The sequence below is a fragment of the Pristiophorus japonicus genome, chromosome 1 (assembly GCF_044704955.1).
Source record: "Pristiophorus japonicus isolate sPriJap1 chromosome 1, sPriJap1.hap1, whole genome shotgun sequence".
NCBI lineage: Eukaryota > Metazoa > Chordata > Chondrichthyes > Pristiophoridae > Pristiophorus > Pristiophorus japonicus.
The window spans coordinates 439,639,875-439,664,077 of record NC_091977.1 but is presented as its reverse complement, the minus strand read 5'-3'; the positions used below and the strand labels follow the sequence as shown (position 1 = coordinate 439,664,077).

The window sequence follows — 24,203 nt, the reverse complement described above, 5'->3', positions numbered from 1 at the left end:
TGGCTTCTCTTCCTGTCCCCAAAGATTTGCCCTTGGCACCCTCGCCTTTCTCATCTGCAGGCTATTCCTTGACGACATCATCCGAAGACATAGGGTCAACTTCCACATGTATGCTGATTACTGCTTCACCACCTCTCTTGACCCTCTCAGTGCCTGTTGTCCAACTTTAATCTTTAATTAAAAATACATTAGGAAGAGACAATATAGGTAAAGGAATGCAATCAGTGGAGACTCTATGGTTACAATTGAGGAATAAGCAAGGACTAAAACCTGTAATGGGAATTGTCTGCAGGCCTTCTGATAGCAGCAATAATGTGCCAGAATGTATTAATTCAGAGATGAGAGAGGCTTTTAGTAAAAATAATTGTTTTAATGGGAGAATTTAATTTTCATATAGATTGGAAAAGGCAGAGTAACTCCAGTCAGAAAGGTAATGAATTTCTTGAGTGCATTCAAGATAGTTTTTGAACCAACAAGAGGGCAGACCGTACTAGATTTGACCCAGACTTGGTTAATCTAACGATAAAGGAACATTAACATAATAGGATCGAATTCAATGTTAAATTTTGAAAAGGAGAAACATAACAGTCACTAAAATTCGAGATTTTGGTAAGACCGAACTTTAACCAGATGAGACAGAGACTGACGACAGTAAACTGTTCAAAACTGTTACCGGTTATAGATGAACAGCAGGAAGTTTTCAAAAAATAATTTAGCTGAATAAAGAACCAGTACATACCCCTAAAGGGCAAGAGCTCTACTTTCCAAATAAACAGCCGTGGTCAACAATAGAGGTGAGAGAAAACAGTCATGATCTCATTGAATGGCAGAACAGGCTCATAGGGCTGAATGGTCTACCCCGGGTTCCTTTATTCCTACATTCCAGAATATAGGAGTAGGCTGTTCAACCCATTGGGCTGGATTTTCGGCTAATTTCTGCCCCGTTTAGCACCTGGGCGAGGCGCAGAAACCCAATTTTTTTGGCATGAAACGAGGCGCACAAGATTTTGCGCCCGGCCGGAACTTTCGGCAATAGTTTTGCGGCAGCGCTGAAGCTTGGCGCCTACCTGCTGTTTTCATTGTTTAGATGACTTAAATCGTCGTGCATCGCTGCGCTAGCACCCTGGGCGGAACTTTCGAGCACATCGCCCGATTTAGCGTCCGCCCGGGAACCCGCCAGAAAAAAAACAGTCGCACCCTGGGTGCACCAGGCGATAACGGCGCCATCTTGGAAACTGAGGAGAAAGTCGGAGTTCTTAGTGATTAAAAGCATTGGGAGAAGAACGCTGCGTTGCTGCATACTTTTCATTGTGACGTTTGTGAGTTTATAGTTTGTTTTTAAGGACATTTTAAAAGGTGGGGGCTATATGATGTCAGCCATTATTCCTAGCTGCTGTATTTATACGGCGTCGAGCTGCAAGAAGGCTTATTGATCATTTTCAATGTAATCTAAGAGGTCGCAGACGTATGGCGGGGGAGGCCTTACCCCCAAAGACTTTACAGGGAACATGGCTCATACCTGCAGCTCTTTGAGGCACAGTACATTAGAGGGCTTCGCTTCCGAAAAGAAGTGCTGACAGAGAAATGCCAGCTCATACAGGCAGACCTACAGCCTTCCAGCGGCAACAGGACTGCACTGCCCATCGAGGTGAAGGTGACTGCGGCACTTGCCTTCTATGCCTCCAGCTCCTTTCAGGCATCTGCAGGGGTCATATGCTCCATTTTGCAGCACGCTGCACATTGCTGCATTTTCCAGATAATTACTGCACTGTATGCACATTGAATGGACTTCATAAATTTTCCAATGACCAAGGAGGCCCAAAATGAGAAAGCTGTAGGTTTTGGATGATTTGCTGACTTCCCCCAAGGCTCAGGGTGCCCTTGACTGTATGCACATTGCCTTGTGAGCACCTTTGCAGAATCCAGAGTGTAACTGAAACCAAAAGGGATTCCACTTCGAGTGTACAGATCATCTGCGACCATCATCATCATCATCATAGGTAGTCCCTTGGAATCGAGGAAGATTTGCTTCCACTCTTAAAATGAGTTATTCGGTGGCTGAACTGTCCAATACAAGAACCACAGTCTCTGTCACAGGTGGGACGTTGAGGGAAGTGCATCATGGCAGTCAATGCCCAATATCCAGGGAACATCCATGATGTTTCCATCTTGCATGAGAGCACTGTCTCGGGCCTGTTCCAACCACAAGGCCAAAGCTGGATGCTCGGGGGCAAAGGTTATGGCCTCGCCACCTGACTGGTGACCCCCCTCCGTAACCGTCAGACAGAAGCAGAACATCGCAATAATGAGAACTATGCAGCCAGACGCAACGTCGTCGAATAGACAATTGGAGTGCTCAAGCAGCGCTTCTGATGCCTGGACCATTCTGGAGGCTGCCTGCAATACTCCCCTCCAGCAGGCCTCTGAGTTCATTGTGGTGTGCTGCATGCTACATAACTTAACCATCATGAGGAGACAGGATTTGCCAATGGGGATTGCAGAATCACCTCAGGAGAGAGGGGGCAGGAGCAGGACGAGGAAGAGGAGCCTGGTGAGGAACCTATGCCACCACCACCCCCACTAAAACCACAGGGGAGGAATTGTGGAAATTTCGCTGCTGCAAAAGCCTTATGTCAGCAGTTCATAATTGAACGCTTTGCTTGAAGAGTGAAAGGCACGTTTGACTGTTGCCTGGCCACTCTATCCCACCATGTTGACTCTTCCCCCTCTTATTCTGCAAATGAGACACTACACAGGAATGGTTAAGGTGAACAAAATAATTTAGGAAACATAGTAAACCTTTAGAACAATTTGAAAATGTTGAAACTTTAATAAAATAACACATTATCTGCATCCAACAGTGTGATACAACAACAACAACATTATAACCACCACCCCTGCCCCATTGTCTTTTACCACCGGCTTTGCCCCCCTTAACCCCTTCCTTGCCTGCTCCTCGTACCCAAAGTGGCACCACGATGGCGTGCAGCAACGTTGTCCGAGCGCTGCTGTGTTGGGGGTGGGGAGAGACATTGGAGACGCCTCCTGGGGAGACACTGGACGAGTTTGTGACGTGGAAGGCCTGGCTTCTGACTGGCGAGCCTCTTGATCGACCTCGCCAGTAACGGGTGGTGTGGGGGTGGGTCTGAATGGCACACTGAAGAACTTGGAAAGGCTGCTCGCCACACTCTCCGGGACTCCAGTGTCACTGATGGAGGCCACTCGCCTCGTGTGGGCAGTGATGGCCTTGCAGGTTTCACAGCTCGCAGCGACAATCTGCAACCCTACCTCCGTTATGGTCGCAGTGAGATTCTCAATCATCGGGGGAATCCAACCCAGGACATCAAGAAGCTGACTGGTGAGAAATCGCAAAAAGCTGAAAATCCAGCCCCTTGAGCCTGTTCTGCCATTAAATGAGATCACGACTTTATCTCTCGCCTCTATTGTCGACCATGGATACCTAGATTCATTTTCAAATGAACCACCAGTTAAACATTGGGAAGACTGAAGCCATCATCTTGGTCTCCAGTGTCAAATTTGGTACCCTTGTCACTGATTCCTGGCCACGATCTAGAGCTGTATCAGATTGTTTGCAATCTTGCCATCCTATTTGATGCTGAACTGAGTTTCCGACCCTATATCCTCGCCATCACAAAGACTATCCACTTCCATTTCTGTAACATTGCCTGTCTCCACTCCTGTCTCAGCCCATCAGCTGCTGAAACCCTTATCCATGCCTTTGTTGGTTCTGGCCTCTGCTATTTGAATTCTCTTCTGGCTTGCCTCATCATCCACCCTCAAACATCAGTTTATCTAAAATTCAGCTGCCTTTTCTGTACTAAGTCCCTCTCTCGCATCACTCCTATTCTTGCTGACCTACGTTGGTTCCTGTTGCCCCAATAGCCCAAATTTAAAGTTATCATCCATTGTTTAAATCCCTTCATCACCCTTCCCTTTACTAACCAGGCCAACAATCCTCTGGCAACTTGGCATTCTTACAACTCTGGCTTCTGGTGCATCCCACACACGCTTCACCCACCATTGGTGGCTCAGTGCTCTAGAAATCCCTCCCGAAACCAGTCTGTCTTTCCACATCTGACTCCTCCTTTAAGGCCTCCCTTTGGTGATTCCTTCTAATATCTCCTCCTTTGGCTCGATGCCTATTTTCTCTGACTCCTCTGTGAAGCACTTTTGGGATGTTTTTCTATGTTAAAGGCATTATATAAATCAAGTTATTGTTCAAGCTTGAGTAGATCCGATGGGCTCAAGTTTCGGCCTGAGTTGCTCCTATTTTTTTTGAGCAACTAGTTTAGAATGGAGCATCTTCGAAATTGCAATTCTCGGCATTTAGTTTGCTCCAGTTCCAGTGAGTTAGAACAGTTTCATTTTAGAACAAACTTTTTTTCCCCAAAAGGTGGTGTGTCCAGCCACTTCTGTTTTGCAAGTTTAGGCAGCGAAAAATTACTCCAAACTAACTTAGAATGGAGTAAGTGTCGATTTTTGCACGCTCAGAAAAACCTTGCCTGCACTATAAATTAAGCAAAGGGAATGAGAGATGGGGGCGGTGGGAAGGGAAGTTTACAAGCATTAAACACTTCACTTTTACAAATAGCCATCATCAATAATAAATGATAAATAAATCAATAAATCAATCAAAAAAAAATTAATAAAAAAATCAAACAAAAAAAATTAAAAAATTAAACCAATAAATAAAAAATGAAGTTTCTACTCCCCTACTGCAGCACCGGGAGCCCTCCAACAGCATGCTGGGACGGTCCCCCCCTGCCAGGAGATGCCGGTTGGGTGGGCCCCGCTGCCGACCAGGACTTCGGGCAGGGTCTGCTGCCGCCGCCGAGGACTTCAGGCGGGGCCCCCTCCCCAGCAGACGATGGACCGCCGCCCAGGACTTCGGGCAGGGTCCGCCGCGATGTCGAGGACTTGGGGTGGGCCCTCCCCGCCCCCCCCAGCAGATGATGGACTGCTGCCCAGGACTTTGGGCGGGGCCTGCCGGCGACCAGCACTTTGGGCGGGCCCCGCCGCCGACCATCACTTTGGGTGGGGCCCGCCGGCGACGAAATAAGGGCTGTCAGGCCACTCGGCCCGGGATAGGGGCGACGTTCCTTCGGCCAGGGATTCGGTCGTTGCCCGGAGACAGGACGCGCTGGGAGGGCCAGGAGCGACTGCGCACACGCGCATGTACCGGCACTGTTTTTGGCGCAGGGCTATAGATCCGCCTGCAGCAGCTCCTGCTGCGTCGTGCCGAGCTGGAAATGGGCCTACAGATATCGGAAAATCGCGAGGTAAGTATTTGGCGCTTTTTCAGTTCTACAATTAGGCAGGCCTCTCCAACGTGCATCGTTCTAGCCGGGGTCCGAAACTTGAGCCCATTGAGTGGTGTGAAAATGATTGTTTTGGATCAGCCGAAGGCTAATTTCAAAGTGAATGAGCTAAGAAACTAGCCTTTTCTGACTCCAACACATATTAATCTATTTTGCCTGTTTGCAATGCCGTTTGAAGAGAAATGGATGAGTGTTGCCCATCAAAATTGTCTGACCGGCTGATCTGAACCACCAATGTAAATCAAAAACCATGTTGCTCTAGGGCAATATCTGAATTATTAGTATGTGGACAGAATGAAATATTATTGGCATTTAGAAAAGATTTGGTGATTACCTGGCACAGGAGAACACATCCATCTGAAAACATTGTGCATATAATTATGACCAAGATATTTTGCTAGATTTAGGGAGCTGTCATACGATCAGGGGTAGATCATTTAGCCCCTCAAATCTCTTCCCCATTCAATTAGATCCTGGCTGATCTGTACCTCAACTCCATTTACCTGCCATTGACCATAACCCTTGATACCCTACCTTATGAAAATCTATTGCTCTCAGTCTTGAAAGCTCCCACAATCTCTGAGGGGAGAGGGCTCCAGATTTCCACTACCCTTTGTGTGGATAAAGTGTTCACTGATTTCACTCCTAAATGGCAGAACTCTAATTTTAAGATTATGCCATCTTGTTTTGCATTCCTGCATCAGAGGTAATAGTTTTCTCTCTCTTGACCCTATTGCATCCCTTTATCATGTTAAAGACCTTAATTAGATCACCCCTAAATCTACCACACTCGAGGGAATAAACAAGTTTTTGCAACTTGTTAGAAGGGCTTGAGGGGTTAAATTATATCTTTCAGGTAAATCTGCACTGTACCATTTTCAAGGCCAATACATCTTTTGTGAGGTTTTGGTGCCCACAACTGAATGGAGTACTCTAGAGGGGGTCTGACCAAGGCTCTGTACAACCGAAGCATCACTTCCTCCCCTTTGTATTCCAACCGTCTTGAGATAAAGATCAACATTCTATTAGCCTTTTTGTCCTGTGCATTAGCATTTAGTGATTTGTGTACATGGACATCTAAATCCCTTTGCTTCTCCACAGGTGCTGGTCTCACCAAAAAGAAAATATTCAAATTACTAAATGAAGATGGGATAGAAAGTATAAGATAAAATCGTGCCACGACCGTACATGTTTAAAAAGCACAAATTGATCGCATATAGCATTGCTTTTTGTTTGAAATAATTAAGTCTGCCATTGATGCTGTGCATTATGTCCAGTGATAGGCAATACAAGTTGTGCCTCTCCAGTCCAGGACTCTTTAGTCTGGAAACATCCCTGCTCCAGCATGAGGGAGGCTAAGGACCCGGCGGTTTGCAGCTCAGCTCTCTCCCCGCTGCGCCACTTCTCTCGACTTCTGGACGACTAAATGTTGAGCAGTAGGCTTCTGCGCAGTGCATGTGCAGAACATGTCCAGGTCGTTGTCACCAGTTGATGCCCCATGGTTTGGAAAATTGTCTGGTCCGCCACCGGTCAGGTCCCAAGGGTGTCTTGTTGGAGACGTACAACCTGTAATATGATCAGTGTTCTTGTTCAGAAAAAGGGGCTGATATATCTTGCCCTACAAAATATTTTATGCTGATTAATGCAGATGTTAGTTTGTTGGCAATTGAATTATTCTGGGCAAACTTTCTTTGTCTTGTGAATGAAGGACATTGTGGCAGAGAGAATAAAAATAAAATGTCTGAAGGAAAAATGTTTGAGGTCAAAGGTTTATTGCTCACTGCATGTGAACTGGATGTGTTTGTTGCTACTTTTTAATGTGTTTTTTTTTACATCAGTGAAGTCTGCACAGCCTGAAAACCTTTAAGCACTTGTGTATCAACCAATCAGTAACAAGCTCAAGTTCCTTTTTTACTTGAGAATTACTTTTCAGTTCTTGATTTGGGCCACATATAGTTACTTATGATAGTTGGGAAGAAACGGGCATTTTTTTATCTGGTAACAGTTTACTTGCATTCATAATGAAACAGTACAAGAAATGTTTTGGGGGAATAGACCATGAAGCTCATTATGTCACAGACCATGTACAATTTTCTATATGATAAACTCTACCCAATTTGCTTACTTAACTGAGAAGGTTTTGGTAAGTTTCTTCTCTCTCTCTCTCTCTCTCTCTCTCTCTCTCTCTCTCTCTCTCAAAAAATCAATCTTTGCTTGCAGTGTTTAATTTTGCATGTAATTTTTTTTTTGTTCATTACTGCTGGAAGTTAGAAGTCCTATAATATTCAATTTTTAGCTAGTGACAGTTATTCTGTGGGAAAATTACCAACATTTTTATCAGGTGAAATAGAAAGGGATGGTAAGTGTATTTGTCAACATGTTTTGTTAGAATCATAGCTACTAATTATAATTTTCAAAAATGTTGAAAGTTCAGAATAATATCAACTTTGGGAGGGAGAAGGGGGATCTACCCACTTGAATAGTTTAGTAATTGCATTTATTTCTGTGAAACTGAGCCACACAGACCACAAGATTTGATCTGTGGACTATTCTGAAATAGTTGATCTGAGGTGGGATCCTGGTGCAGGTGCTGCACTTGGCCATAGGCCCACATGATTGGGTAAGGAATAAAACTCAGGTTTCCCACTTGAGACACCTGCTAGGAAATGCATGTATGTGCGTATCAGATTCAGGCAATGTTCAGAACATGACATAAGAATTAGGAGCAGAACGATGCCATTTGGCCCCTCGAGCTTGCTTCACCATTCAGTAAGATCATGGCTGATCTTCTTCCTCAACTCCACTTTCCTGCACTATCCCCATATCCCTTGATTTCCTTAATATTCAAAAATCTATTGATCTCTGTCTTGAATATACTCAAAGACTGAGCCTCCATAGCCCTCTGGAGCAGAGAATTCCAATGATTCACCACCCTCCTGAGTGAAGAGGTTTCACCTCATCTCAGTCCGAAATGGCCAACCCCCTTATTCTGAGACTGTGACCCCTGGTTCTAGACTCACCAGCCAGAGGAAGCATCCTCCCTGAATTTATCCTGTCAAGCCCTGTAAGGACAATCTTCCAATCCCAGAGATCAATCTCGTGAACTTTGTTGCACTCCCTCTATGGCAAGTGTATCCTTCCTTTGACAAGGAGACCAAAACTGTACACAATAGTCTAAGTGTGGTCTCGCCGGGGCCCTATATAATTGCAGTAAGATGTCTTTACTCTTATACTCTCACCCTCTTGTAATAAAGGCCAACATACCATTTGCTTTCTTAATTGCTTGCTGTACCTGCATGTTAACTTTGTGATTCATGTACAAAGAATCCCAGGTCCCTCTGAACACCAACATTTCCCAATCTCTCACCATTTAAAAAAATACTCTGTTTTTCTATTTTTCCTACCAAAGTGGATTACTTCACATTTTGCCACATTACATTCCATTTGCCATGTTCTTGCCCACTTACTTTGCCTGTCTAGATCCCCTTGAAGCCTCTTTGCATCCTCTTCACAACTTACATTCCCACCTATCCTCAGAAAACTTGGATATATTACATTTGGTCCCCTCATCCAAATCATTGATATAGATTGTGAATAGCTGAAACTGAAGCATTGATCCTTGCGGTACCCCACTAGTTACATTCTGCCAACCCGAAAATGATGCGTTTATTCCTATTCTCTGTTTTCTGTCCGTCAACCAATCCTCAATCCATGCTAGTATATTGCCCCCAAGCCCATGACTTCTAATTTTGTTCAATAACCTCTTGTGTGTCACCTTATCAAATGCCTTCTGAAAATCCAAATATACCACATCCACTGGTTCCCCTTAATGTATTCTGCTAGTTACAACCTCAAAAATCTCGAACATGTCAAACATGATTTCCCATTCATATTGACTCTGCCCAAACCTATTATTCGTATAAGTGTCCTGTTACCACGTCCTTAATAATAGATTCTAGCATTTTTCCTACAACTGATGTCAGGCTACTGGTCTGTAGTTTGCCATTTTATCTCTTCTCCCCCTCCCCCCCCCCCCCCCCCCCTCCCTTAAATAGCGGGGTTGCTTTAGCTACCTTCCAATCCATGGGAACCTTTAGAATCTATGGCATTTTGGAAGATGACAACCAATGCATCCACTATCTCTGTAGCCACCTCTTTCAAAACTGTAGGATGTAAGCCATCAAGACCAGGGGTTTAATCATCTTTCAGTGCCATTAATTTCTCCAGTACTATATTTTTTTACGAATACTAATTTCTTTCAGTTCCTTATTCTCGCTAGACCCTTGGTTCTCCTATTTCTCTGAGGTTTTTTTGCGTCTTCAGTGAAGATACACATAAAATATTTGTTTAATTTCTCCACCATTTTCTTCTTCCCCATTATAATTTCTCCTGTCTCAGCCTATAAGGGACTCACATTTACTTTTGCTAATCTTTTCCTTTTTACAGAGCTATAGAAGCTTTCACAGTCTGTTTTTATGTCTCGCTAACTTACACTCGTATTCTATTTTTCTTTTATCAATTTTTTGGTCCTCCTTTGCTGAATTTTTAAATCCTCCCAATCCTTAGGCTTGCTACTCTTTTTGGCAACATTGTAAGCCTCTTCCTTTGATCTAGTACTATCTTTAACTTCTCTTGTTAGCCACGGTTGGGCTGCTTGTCCTGTGGGGTTTTTGTGCCTTTTAAAGGAATGTATGTTTGTTGTAGTTTATCTATTAATGCTTTAAATGCTAGCCATTGCTTGTCATACCTTTTTAATGTAGTTTCCCAATCTACCTTGGCCAACTCTCCTCTCACACCGACATGGTTTGCTTCATCGAGATTCGGATTTAACTACATCACTTTCAAAATAATATAAAATTCTATCATATTATTGTCACTTGTCCCTACGGGTCCCTTTACTGCAAGGTAATTAATTAACCTTTTCTCATTGCACAATAGTAAATCTAAAATAGCCTGCTCCTTGATTGGTTCCTCAACATACTGCTCCAGAAAATTATCTTGTATACATTCCATAAATTCGTCCTCCACATTCTTACTGCAAATTTGGTTTGCCCAGTCTATATGTAGATTAAAGTTACCTATGATTACTGTATCGCCCTTGTTACATGCGCCTCTAATTTCCTGATTTATACATTGCCTTACATTGCAACTACTGTTTGGGCGCCTATTAACAACTCCCACCAAAGTTTTCTGCTCCTTGCTGTTTCTTAGCTGCAGCCAAACTGATTCTTCTGCTTGATTTTCCGAGCGAGAATCTTTTCTCTCTATACTGTCTTTATCCCATCCTGTATTATCAGGGTTACCCTTCCTCCTTTTCCAATATTTCATCTCTTCTAAAAGTTAAGTATCCTGGAATATTTAGTTCCCAACTATTGAGAAATCTCCCTTTCTCCCTAGCGGATCCACTGAGATAATGGATCGACGCTCTTGATGTACGACAAACTCAATTTCTTCATCCTCCTTTGTTCGAAATGATTTTATTCCGACATGCAGGGAAAGGTCAGTTCTTAGTCGCCCAAGACAGAATCTTCAAAAATCCAAAAGTCTCACCGGCCTTTATACAGATTTTAGTGGGCCGGTCGATAATGGATCTTTTGAAGTGACAGTGATTTAACTGCCACAAATAACACAGCTGTAAGGCAGAGACAAATTTGTTACAGCATAGGAAACATTGAGTTCACAAAGCACAAACATTTGTTAACATGAAAGACTGGAATTTTAGTTCGGTTAAACATTGGTTTAAAACATTTGTTAACCCTTATCAGACTGCCTGGTGTGTGAGGTGATCCCTTCATCCTGAGCATTTGAATGCGTTACCTCTGCCTCTCGGAATGTGTTTGTTTCTACAGGTTTGGCTTTATGGGCTTTCTCAGTCCACTCCACATTCTTTAAGAGTTTAACACACAAACTGTTATATGTATTCCTTCAAAATCTAAAGTTCATTTTCCTATCATCGTTTTACATATGTAAGGTCGAAGAAGGGCTGGCGCTGTTCCCTGCATTTTTCCTGCAGCTGTCGCGCTGCAAAAATCATGTCTGTTGTGCCCCGTAGGGGACGAAATCCGCATTGTGACTCCTCGGCCACAGGGAGAAGACGGTTGAAGAGGACTCTAGCGACAGCTTTCCCAGTGGCTGATTGCAGGGAGATTCCTCTGTTGTTGTCACAGCCAAAAGGCCTTTGACACTGTCAACCGCGAGGGTCTATGGAACGTCCTCCTCTGTTTCGGATGCCCCCAAAAGTTCGTCAACATCCTCCGCCTGTTCCACGATGACACGCAGGCCGTGATCCTTACTAACGGATCCATTACAGACCCAATCCCCGTCCGGACTGGGATCAAACAGGGCTGCGTCATCGCCCCAACCCTCTACTCAATCTTCCTCGCTGCCATGCTCCGCCTCAGTCAACAAGCTCCCCGCTGGAATGGAACTAAACTACAGAACCAGTGGGAAGCTGTTCAATCTTCGCTGTCTCCAGGCCAGGTCCAACACCACCCCAACCTCTGTCGTCGAGCTACAGTATGCGGACGACGCCTGCGTCTGCGCGCATACAGAGACTGAACTCCAGGACATAGTCGACGTATTTACTGAGGCGTACGCAAGCAGAGGCTTTACGCTAAACATCCGTAAGACGAAGGTCCTCTACCAGCTTGTTGTCGCCGCATAGCACTGTCCCCCAGTTATCAAGATCCACGGCGCGGCCCTGGACAACGTGCACCATTTCCCGTACCTTGGGAGCCTCATCGACTAGATTTAAAACCGCCTCCAGTGCAGCCTTTGGCTGCCTGAGGAAAAGAGTGTTCGAAGACCAGGCCCTCAAACCTACCACTAAGCTCATGGTCGACAGGGAGGACAGACGCACCAACATTGGCATCCTCGACCAGGCCAACATCTCCAGAATTGAAGTACTGACCACACTTAATCAGCTCCGCTGGGCATGCCAGACACAAGACTCCCAAAGCAAGCACTCTACTCTGAATTCCATACACGGCAAACGAGACAAAGGTGGGCAGAGGAAACGTTACAAGGACACCCTCAAAGTCTCTCTGATAAAGTGCAACATCCCCACTGACACCTGGGAGTCCCTGGCCAAAGACCGCCCTAAGTGGAGGAAGTGCATTCGGAAGGGCGCTGAGCACCTCGAATCTCATCGCCGAGAGCGTGCAGAAATCAAGCGCAGGCAGCGGAAAGAGTTGTGCGGCAAATCTGTCCCACCCTTCCTTGCACTCAACAACTATCTGTCCCACCTGTGAGGGGGATTGTGGCTCTCGTATTGGACTGTTCAGCCACCTCAGGATTCATGTTAAGAGTGGAAGCAAGTCTTCCTTGATCTCGAGGAACTGCCTATGATGATTACATATAATCTGTCGATAATTCCTTAACCTACTACACCAACCGTGGTCACTTTGCAACCACGTCTCTGTAATGGCTATTAGATCAAACCTATTGATTTCTATCTGCGCTATTAATTCATCCATTTTGTTCCGAATCTTTTTCTCATTCAGATATAGTGCCTTTAGCTTTGACTTTTTTTTCCATTTTTCCCTGATCAGTGATGCACAATTACCTTTATTACTCTCGCTGCCTCTTCCTGACCTACTCTTTGTTTATTTTTACCTAGAACTCTGCTGTGCTGCAGAGCCTTGACATTTCTCTTGCTGCCTTTAAATTTATTCTCTCCTCAACCCTCCCCACCCCCCACCCCTCTTCCTCATTAGTTTAAAGTCCTGTCTGCTGCCCGAGCTATTCGATTCAGGACACTGGTTCCAGCCTGGTTTAAGTGTGGCCTGTCCCACGGAACAGCTTATTGATTCCAATGTGCCAAATTGGCGGAGTGAACATACTGAGCATATCAGAGTACTTTATATACTTGTACTGTCATTTGGGCCTTTTATTATCCACTTAAAATTGATGCTAATTATTTTTCTACCGCTACTGTTGAGCTGTGTTCTGATTTTTAACTATTTGTAAAATGTATATCCATTTCAATTAGTTTTATTATTGGTTATCTCTAATTTCTTGTATGGAAGAAATGGTTTAAAATATCTATAGTTTATGTGCATTTTTAAGATGAGGTATGGTTTCAAAATGTAGATGAAGTTTTAATATTTTAAACTTTTCTTTCTCTCGTTCCCATTAGGTCTGTAAAACTCTTGAATCTTCCACCTAACCTCCGACCACTAAAAATAAAAAACACACTCAGTCAGAACATGTCCTCCAAGAGCCCTTTCATTTACTCACCGATTATTGCACACCACCGTGGTGAAGAAAGAAGCAAAAAAATAGGTGAGGTTATATCCATTTAAATAAAGCTTTCATATCAAGTTCCTCGGTGATTTTGGTAATCTGGTGTCCACATGGTTTCTTCATCTGCGTGCTGTATATGATGAGATTATTTATTTTAATGGAAAACAAATCTTTTCGAAAATGATCCCCTGTGATGGTAGGGGCAGAGCAGTTCGGGAAATACAAGTTGCAAGAACATTTAATTGAGGGGGACAAATAATGTGACCTATGAAAATGAAGCTTCAAAAGTTATTTATTATTTGACCGAGAACATAAAATGTTTTATTGTAACCATCCCTCATGATCCTGTTTTATTGACGAATGCAATATTATTTTTAATTGTTAAAATCAAGTCTGTTGCTGTTTGGAAGATTTATTTCCTCTTTGTCAACTACCTTGACCAATATTGACCTCAGTTGATGTGCAATGAAATGCTTATTGCAGGATTATGTTTTGTGATGTAATCACCAAGAAATTTGACTGCAAATTTAAAATGAATTCTCCCCACAGGAGACATGCTGCATGAGAGCAGCTCAGTAATGATTGTTGTGCTCCTCCTTGTGAGGATGTGCAGCTTTCAATTCAGCACTTCCTGTGGTGATGTGGCTGAGATGCGCAACTGAATGGTTTGGGAAAAATATGAACACACATTTTCTATTTATTGGTTAGTGTTCCAGCATCCATAGAAACATAGAAAATAGGAGCAGTAGACCCTTCGAGTCTGCACTGCCATTCAATATGATCATGGCTGATCCTCTATCTCAACACCATATTCCCGCTTTTTCCCCATACCCTTTGATGTCTGTTTGTTTCTAGAAATCTATCCATCTCCCTCTTAAATATATTCAGTGACTTGGCCTCCACAGTCTTCTGTGGTAGAGAATTCCACAGGTTCACCACCCTCTGAGTGAAGAAATTTCTCCTCATCTCAGTCCTAAATTTCCTACCCAGTATCTTGAGACTGTGACCCCTTGTTCTAGACTTCCCAGCCAGGGGAAACATCCTCCCCGCATCCAGTCTGTCCAATCCTGTCAGAATTTTATACGTTTCAATGAGATCCCCCCTCATTCTTCTAAACTCTAGTGAATATAGGCCGAGTCGCCCCAATCTCTCCTCATACAACAGTCCTGCCATCCAAGGAATGAGTCAGGTGAACCTTCGTTGCACTCCCTCTATAGCAAGTATATCCTTTCTTAGTTAAGGAGACCAAAACTGCACATATAATACTCCCAGGTGTGGTCTCACCAATGCTCTATCTAACTTTAGTAAGACATCCTTGCTCCTGTACTTAAATCCTCTTGCAATGAAGTCTCAGGGCTTCTGGTCAAACAGACAAGGAAACCTTCTGCTGATTAACATAACATAAGAAATAGGAGCAGGAGTAGGCCACTTGGCCCCTCGAGCCTGCTCCTCCATTCAATAAGATCAGAGCTGATCTGCTCCTGGCCTCAGCTCCACTTCTCCGCCCGCTCCCCATAACTCTATACCATTTGCCTTCCTAACTGCTTGCTGCATCTGCATGAGTGCAGAAGGGATGGGTTTCTTGAGCAGTATGTAACTGAACCAACCAGGGGGCAGGCAATCTTGGATCTGGTCCTGTGTAATGAGACCGGGTTAATAAACAATTTCCTAATAAAGGATCCCCTTGGAATGAGTGATCATAGCATGATTGAATTTCAAATTCAGATGGAGGGTGAGAAAGTTGGATCTCTAACCAGTGTACTAAGCTTAAATAAAGGAGACTATGAAGGTATGAGGGTAGAGTTGGCTAAAGTGGACTGGGAAAATGGATTGAAGTGTAGAACAGTGGTGTACATTTAAGGAGATATTTCACAACTCTCAAGAAAAATATATTCCAGTGAGGAGGAAAGGGTGTAAGAGAACTAAAGAAATAAAGGACGGTATCCGATTTAAAAACAAGGGCATACAAAGTGGCCAAAACTAGTGGGAGGACAGAAACATAGAAAATAGGTGCAGGAGTAGGCCATTCAGCCCTTCTAGCCTGCACCGCCATTCAATGAGTTCATGGCTGAACATGCAACTTCAGTACCCCATTCCTGCTTTCTCACCATACCCCTTGATTCCCCTCATAGTAAGGACTTCATCTAACTCCTTTTTGAATATATTTAGTGAATTGGCCTCAACAACTTTCTGTGGTAGAGAATTCCACAGGTTCACCACTCTCTGGGTGAAGAAATTCCTCCTCATCTCGGTCCTAAATGGCTTCCCCCTTATCCTTAGACTGTGTCCCCTGGTTCTGGACTTCCCCAACATTGGGAACATTCTTCCTGCATCTAACCTGTCTAACCCCGTCAGAATTTTAAACGTTTCTGAGGTCCCCTCTCATTCTTCTGAACTCCAGTGAATACAAGCCCAGTTGATCCAGTCTTTCTTGATAGGTCAGTCCCGCCATCCCGGGAATCAGTCTGGTGAACCTTCGCTGCACTCCCTCAATAGCAAGAATGTCCTTCCTCAGGTTAGGAGACCAAAACTGTACACAATACTCCAGGTGTGGCCTCACCAAGGCCCTGTACAATTGTAGCAACACCTCCCTGCCCTTGTACTCAAATCCCCTCGCTATGAAGGCCAACATGCCATTTGCTTTCTTAACCGCCTGCTGTACCTGCATGCCAACCTTCAATGACTGATGTACCATGACACCCAGGTCTCTTTGCACCTGCCCTTTTCCTAATCTGTCACCATTCAGATAATAGTCTGTCTCTCTGTTTTTACCACCAAATTGGGAAGCTTTTTAAAGCAGCAAAGAATGACTAAAAAAATTAAGACAGGGAAGATAGACTATGAAAGTAAACTAGAACAAAATATGAAAACAGATAGCAAGAGTTTCGATAGGTATATAAAAAGGAAAAGAGTGGCTAAAGTAAATGTTGGTCCCTTAGAGGACGAGACTGGGGAATTAGTGATGGGCAACATGGAGATGGCAGAAACTCTGAACAAATATTTTCTATCAGTCTTTACGGTAGAGGAGACTAACAATATCTGAACAGTGGATAGTCAAGGGGCTATTGGGAGGGAGGAACTTAACACAATCACATTCACTAAGGAGGTGGTACTCAGTAAGATAATGGGACTAAAGGCAGATAAATCCCCTGGACCTGATGGCTTGCATCCTAGGGTCTTAAGAGAAGTAGCGAAAGGAATAGTGGATGCACTGTTTGTAATTTACCAAAATTCCCTGGACTCTGGGGAGGTCCCAGCAGATTGGAAAACTGCAAATGTAATGCCCCTATTTGAAAAGGAGGCCGACAAAAGCAAGAAACTATAGACCAGTTAGCCGAACATCTGTGGTTGGGAAAATGTTGGAGCCCATTATTAAAGTAGTAGTGGCAGGACATTTGGAAAAGCATAATTTGGTCAGGCAGAGTCAGCATGGATTTATGAAGGGGAGGTCATGTTTGACAAATTTGCTGGAATTCTTTGAGGATGTAACAAACAGGGTGGATAAAGGGGAACCAGTGGATATGGTGTATTTGGACTTCCAGAAGGCATTTGACAAGGTGCCATATAAAAGGGTTACTGCACAAAATAAAAGTTCATGGGGTTGGGGGTAATATATTAGCATGGATAGCGGATTGGCTAGCGAACAGAAAACAGAGAGTCGGGATAAATGGTTGATTCTCGGGTTGGCAATCAGTAACTAGTAGGGTGATGCAGGGATCAGTGCTGGGACTCCAACTATTTACAATCTATCATCATCGGCAGTCCCTTGGAATCGAGAAAGACTTGCTTCCACTCCCAAAGTGAGTTCTCTAGTGGCTGAACAGTCCAATATGAGAGCCACAGACCCTGTCACAGGTGGGACAGACATTCGTCGAGGGAAGGGGTGGGTGGGGCTGGTTTGCCGTGCGCTCCTTCCACTGTCTGCGCTTGACCTCTTCACGCTCTTTGCGTTGAGACTCGAACTCAACGCCCTCCCGGATGCACTTTCTCCACCTTGGGCGGTCTTCTGCCAGGGTCTCCCAGGTGTCAGTGGTGATAGAAACATAGAAAATAGGTGCAGGAGCAGGCCATTCAGCCCTTCGAGCCTGCACCACCATTCAATAAGATCATGACTGATCATTCACCTCTGTACCCCTTGATCCCTTTAGCCGTAAGGGCCATATCGAACTCCCTCTTGAATATATCCAATGAACTGGCATCAACAACTCTCTGCGGTAGGGAATTGCACAGGTTAACAACTCTGAGTGAGTGAAAAAGTTTCTCCTCATCTCAGTCCTAAATTGCTTACCCCTTATCCTTAGACCCTGGTTCTGGGCTTCCACAACATCAGGAACAATCTTCCTGCATCTAACCTGTCCAGTCCCGTCAGAATTTTATCTGTTTCTATAAGATGCCCTCTCATCCTTCTAAACTCCAGTGAATACAGGCCCAGTTGATCCAGTCTCTCCTCATATGTCAGTCCTGCCATCCCGGGAATCAGTCTGGTGAACCTTCGCTGCTCTCTCTCAATAGCAAGAACGTCCTTCCTTGGATTAGGAGACCAAAACTCAACACAATATTCCAGGTGTGGCCTGACCAAAGCCCTGTACAACTGCAGTAAGACCTCCCTGTTCCTATACTCAAATCCCCTAGCTATGAAGGCCAACATACCATTTGCCACCCTTTACCGCCTGCTGCACCTACATGCCAACTTTCAATGACTGTACCATGCCACCCAGGTCTCGTTGCATCTCCCCTTTTCCTAAACTGCCGCCATTCAGATAATTTACCTTCATGTTTTTGCCCCCAAAGTGGATAACCTCACATTTATCGACATTATACTGCATCTGCCACACGTTTGCCCACTCACCTAACCTGTCCAAGTCACCCTGCAGCCTTTTAGCGCCCTCCTCACAGCTCACACCGCCTCTCAGCTTAGTGTCATCTGCAAACTTGGAGATATTACACTCAATTCCCTCATCCAAATCATTAATGTATATTGTAAATAGCTGGGGTCCCAACACTGAGCCCTGTGGCACCCCACTAACCACTGCTTGCCATTCTGAAAAGGACCCGTTTATCCCGACTCTCTGCTTCCTGTCTGCCAACCAGTTCTCTATCCATGTCAGTACATTACCCCCAATATCATGTGCTTTAATTTTGCACACCAATCTCTTGTGTGGGACCTTGTAAAAGGCCTTTTGAAAGTCCACTTTACCAAGGAGGCTTTGAGGGTGTCCTTGTAACGCTTCTGCTGCCCACCTTTGGCTCGTTTACCATGAAGGAGCTCCGCATAAAGCATTTGCTTAGGGAGTCTCGTATCTGGCATGCCAACTATGTGGCCTGCCCAGTGAAGCTGATTGAGTATGATCAGTGCTTCAATACTGGGGATGTTAGCCTGGACGAGGACACTGATGTTGGTGCGCCTGTCCTCCCAGGGGATTTGCAGGATCTTGCGGAGACATCGTTGGTGATATATCTCCAGTGACTTGAGGTGCCTTCTATACATCGTCCATGTCTCAGATCCATACAGGAGGGCGGGTATTACTACAGCCCTGTAGACCATAAGCTTGGTGGTAGATTTGAGGGCCAGGTCTTCAAACACTCTTTTCCTCAGACGGCTGAAAGCTGCACTAGCGCACGGGAGGCGATGTTAAATCTCCGCATCAATGTCTGCCTTTGTTGATCAGAGGCTCCCGAGATATGGGAAATGGTCCACGTTGTTGAGGGCTGCACCGTGAATCTTGATGACTGGAGGGCAGCTGAGCGGCAGGGACAGGCTGGTGGAGGACCTTTGTCTTACAGATGTTAAGCGTAAGGCCCATGCTTTCATATGCCTCAGTGAATACATTGACAATATCCTGGAGCTCAGCCTCAGAATGTGCGCAAACGCAGGCATCGTCTGCGTACTGCAGCTAAATGACGGAGGTTAGGGTGATCTTGGCCCTGGCCTGGAGGTGGCGTAGGTTAAACAGCTTCCCGCTGGTTCTGTAGTTTAATTCCACTCCAGCGGGGAACTTGTTGATTGTGAGATGGAGTATGATGATGAAGAAGCTTGAGAAGAGGGTTGGAGCGATGACGCAGCCATGTTTCACCCCGGTCCGGATGTGAATTGAGTCTGTAATGAATCCTTTGGCAAGGATCATGGCCTGCATGTTGTCGTGAAGCAGGCGAAGGATGTTGACAAACTTTTGGGGGCATCCGAAACGGAGGAGATGCTCCATAGACCCTCACGGTTGACAGTGTCAGAGGCCTTTGTAAGATCGAAGAAGGCCATATATAAGGGCTGGCGCTGCTCCCTGCATTTTTCTTGCAACTGTCACGTTGCAAAGATAATGTCTGTTGTGCCCCATAGGGGATGAAATCCGCACTGTGATTCCGGGAGGAGTTCCTCGGCCACAGGGAGAAGATGGTTGAGGAGAACTCTAGCACCAACCTTCCCAGTGGCTGATAGCAGGGAGATTCCCCTCTAGTTGCTGCAGTCGGACTTGTCCCCTTTTTAAAAAATGGTCACAATCACTGCATCTTTGAGATCTCCCGGCATGCTCTCCTCCCTCCAGATGAGAGAGATGAGGTCGTGTAACAGCACTTCTTCACCATACTTTAACGCCTCAGCAGGGATTCCATCCGCACCCGTAGCTTTGTTATTCTTGAGCTGTTGTATGGCTTTGCCAACCTCGTGCAACGTTGGAGTTTCACTGAGTTGGTGGCGGGTCGCATGCTGCGGGATGGAGTCAAGAACATTCAAGTCAAAGACAGAGTCTCTGTTGAGGAGATCTTCAAAGTGTTCCTTCCATCGAGCCCTGACAGCCTCGGTGTGCTTGATGAGTGTTTTCCCGTTCTTCGACAGGAGTGGGGTGGGTCCTTGGGAGTTTGGACTGTAGGTAGCCTTGACTGCAATGAAGAATTCTCGCATATCATGGCTGTCGGCCAGTTGTTGTATCTCCTGTGCTTTCTCCATCCACCATCTGTTCTTTAGGTCCCGAGTTTTTTGTCGGACCTGAGCCTCGAGCCGTCTGTAATGTTGTTTTGCAGTTCCCGAATTGGGTTGTTGCTTGAGGCTCAGAAATGCTTTGCGCTTGCGATCTATTAGCTCTTTGATCTCCTGATCATTTTCATCAAACCAGTCCTGATGTTTTCTGGTTGAGTGACCAAGTGTCCCTTCACAGGCACTGGTTATAGAGGCCTGGAGGGCAGACCAAGCGCTGTGGACATTCAGCATCTCTGGATCATCAAGGCACGTCAGGTTAGCTATGAGGCGCTGGCTGCATCGGGCTTTCTCAGCTGGGGGTCTCAGTGCCCTGGCATTAATTTTTTTGCAGCACTGCTTCTGCTGCCCGCTCCGCTTTGGGGTTATGTTAATGTTGATGAATCATCGGATTAGACGGTGGTCCGTCCAGCTGTCGTCAGCTCCTGTCATGGCATGGGTGATGCGCACATTCTTGCGATCCCTGACTCTGACGATGACACAGTCAAGCATTTGCCAGTGTTTGGAGCGAGGATGTTGCCACGATGCCTTGTATTTGTCCCTCTGGCTGAACGGTGTTGATGAGTTCATGTTCTAGACATTTTGTCAGGAATAGGGTACCAGTGGAGTTGGCTTTCCCTTCCCCCCTCTCTGCCAATCACATCTTCCCAGAGGGCTGTGTCTTTGCTCACCCTGGCATTAAAGTCACCCAGAAGGATCAATTTGTCGTCCGTGGGGACGTGGGACAAGGATGCCTCGAGGTTGGAATAAAAACCCTCTAGCCTCATCCGTTGCATCGAGTGTAGGGGCGTATGCACTGATGACTGTGGCACATTGATTCCGGGATTGGGTGAGACAAGAGACATGAGGCGTTCGTTAACCCCACAGGGGAGTCTTTGATGAGGTCGACCAGCTCATTCTTGGCGGCGTTCTTCCTCCGGTTTTCCTTTCCAGAAAAAGGTATAACCTGCACCATGTTCCTTCAACTGCCCTTCCCCTGGCTGCTGGGTCTCGCTTAGGGCGACGATGTCAAAACGTCTGAGTTCCCGGGCAACGATGGTGGTGCGGCGTTCTGGCCTCCTTTTGTTGGAATTGTCCATAAGGGTCCTGACGTTCCAGGTCCTGAACTTCATACTGACTAAGTGGAAGATGCCTGTGCATGAATTCTTTTAATGTGGGGTGGCCGCTGCACACCGGCAACCACACTGGCTCAGCTGAACAAGGTCTTGGTCCAGTGGCAAGGGGGTTCAAGACAACTGGAGACCAGGCACAACTGTATAAGCCTACTTGCCTACGGCGAAGTGTTGGCCGCAAGCTTGGCGCCGAGTAGCGCCATTGATGGTAGATGGCCCGAGGCTTGGTTGGGGGCAGGCATTCGGGAGGTCCGATTTGGAAGAAGGGACTGAGTGTAACGTGGCCAAGTGTGCTGATGATACAAAGATGGGAGGAAAAGCAGAGTGTGAGGAGGACACAGAAAATCTGCAAAAGGACATACAGACTAAGTGAATGAGCAAAAATTTAGCAGATGGGGTATAATGTTGAAAAGTGTGAGGTCATACACTTTGGCAGAAAAAAAATCCAAGAGCAAGTTATTATTTAAATGGAGAAAGATTGCCCAGTACAGCGGGACCTGGGAGTACTTGTGCATGAAACACAAAAGGTTAGTATGCAGGTACAGCAAGTGATCAGGAAGGCCAATGGAATCTTGGCCTTTATTGCAAAGGGGATGGAGTATAAAAGCAGGGAAGTCTTGCGACAGTTATACAGGGTATTGGTGAGGCCACACCTGGAATACTGCGTGCAGTTTTAGTTTCCATATTTCCGAAAGGATATACTTGCTTTGGAGGCAGTTCAGAGAAGGTTCATTAGCTTGATTCCAGAGATGAGTGGATTGGCCTATGAGAAAAGGTTGAGTAGGTTGGGCCTCTACTCAATGGAATTCAGAAGATTGAGAGGTATCGAAACGTACAAGATCATGAGTGGGCTTGACAAGGTGGCTGCAGAGAAAATGTTTCCACTGATTGGGGAGACCAGAACTCGGGGGCATAATCTTAGAATAAGGGGCCGCCCATTTAAGACTGAGATGAGGAGAAATGTCTTTTCTCAGAGGGTTGTAAATCTGTGAGCTGCCTCAGAGAGCTGTGGAAGCTGGGACATTGAGTAAATTTAAGAAAGAGATAGACAGTTTCTTAACCGATAAGGGATTATGGAGAGCGGGCAGGGTAGTGGACCTGAATCCATGATTGGATCAGCGAAGATCATATAAAATGGCAGAGCAGGCTTGAGGGGCTATATGGCCTCCTATTCCTATTTCTTATGTTCTTATGTTTGCTTTCAATGACTGGTGTACGAGGACACCCAGGTCCCTCTGTACATCAACATTTCCCAAGCCATCACCATTTGAATAATACTTTGTCTTTGGTTTTCCGACCAAAGTGGATAACTTCACATTTATCCACGTTATACTGCATCTGCCCTGTGCTTGCCCACTCATTCAACCTATCTAAATCGCCTTGCAGCGTCTTTGCATCCTCCTCACAACTCACAATCCCACCTTGTTTTGTGTGGTACCCCACTCATCACTGCCCGCAACCCCGAAACACCCGTTTATTCCGACTCTCTTTCTTTCCTTTTCAGTTAATCATTTGTCAATCCATGCCAATACGTTACCCATGCCAAAAAATTACCCCCATTCCTATGTGCTTTAAATTTGCACACAAACCTCTTATGTGGGACTTTATCAAAGGCCTTCTGATAATCCGAAGACACTACATCCATTGGTTCTCCCTTATCTATTCTATCAGTTACATCCTGAAAAAATTCCAGCAAGTTTGTCAAACACAATTTTCCTTTAATAAATCCATGTTGACTTTGTTTAATCTCTTTGATTTTATCTAAGTGTGCCGTTATCACATCCTTTATAATAGACTAGCATTTTCCCTCCTACTGATAGGCTTCATCCAGCTTCATCACACTACTGTAAATTTACTAAAATTTAATCTAGTGAACTATTGACATTATTATTTATGTATGTAATTTAACAGTGTGATGTCATCTACACACCACTGCTGTCTTGCACATAAGAACATAAGAATTAAGAGCAGGAATAGGCCAGTCGACCCCTCGAGCCTGCTCCATCATTCATCATCCTCATCGGCAGTCCCTCGAAGTTGAGGATGACTTGCTTCCACTCTAAAATGAATTCTCAGATGACTGAGGAGTCCAGTGCGGGACCTACAGTCTATATCACAGGTGGGGCAGACAGTGGTTGAAGGAAAGGGAGCTTGGGTTGACGCGTGTTACTTCCGCTGTCTACTCTTGGTTTCTGTTTGTTCTTGGTGCTGGGACTTGAGGTGCTCAGCGCCCTCCCGGATGCTCTTCCTCCACTTTTTGGGCGGTTGTGGGCCAGGGAGTTGGTGGGGATGTTGCACTTTGTCAAGGAGGTTTTGAGGGTGTCCTTGAAGCATTTCCTCTGCCCACCTGGGGCTCGCTTGCCATGTCGAAGCTCCACGTAGAGCGCTTGCTTTGGGAGTCTTGTGTCGGGCATGCGGACGATGTGGCCCACCCAGTGGAGCTGATCAAGCGAGGTCAATACTTCGATGCGGGTCAATACTTCGATGCTGTGGATGTTGGCCTGAGAGAGAACACTGACGTAGGTGCATCTGTCCTGCCAG

The 24,203-nt window shown here is 45.3% G+C and overlaps 1 protein-coding gene across 7 annotated transcripts in view; it reads left to right on the top strand.

The window, feature by feature from the left end:
- trappc9 (trafficking protein particle complex subunit 9) overlaps positions 1 to 24,203 on the top strand; it is a 1,402,808-nt gene that overhangs the window by 180,568 nt on the left and 1,198,037 nt on the right. For all 7 annotated transcript variants that reach the window (XR_011595734.1, XM_070892854.1, XM_070892846.1 and 4 more), the window contains one exon: positions 13,477 to 13,622. Coding sequence is in view for 6 of the 7 variants with exons in the window: in XM_070892854.1 (XP_070748955.1) it covers positions 13,477 to 13,622 (146 nt within the window). In the remaining variant the exon portion in view is untranslated. The remainder of the gene's footprint in view (positions 1 to 13,476; positions 13,623 to 24,203) is intronic.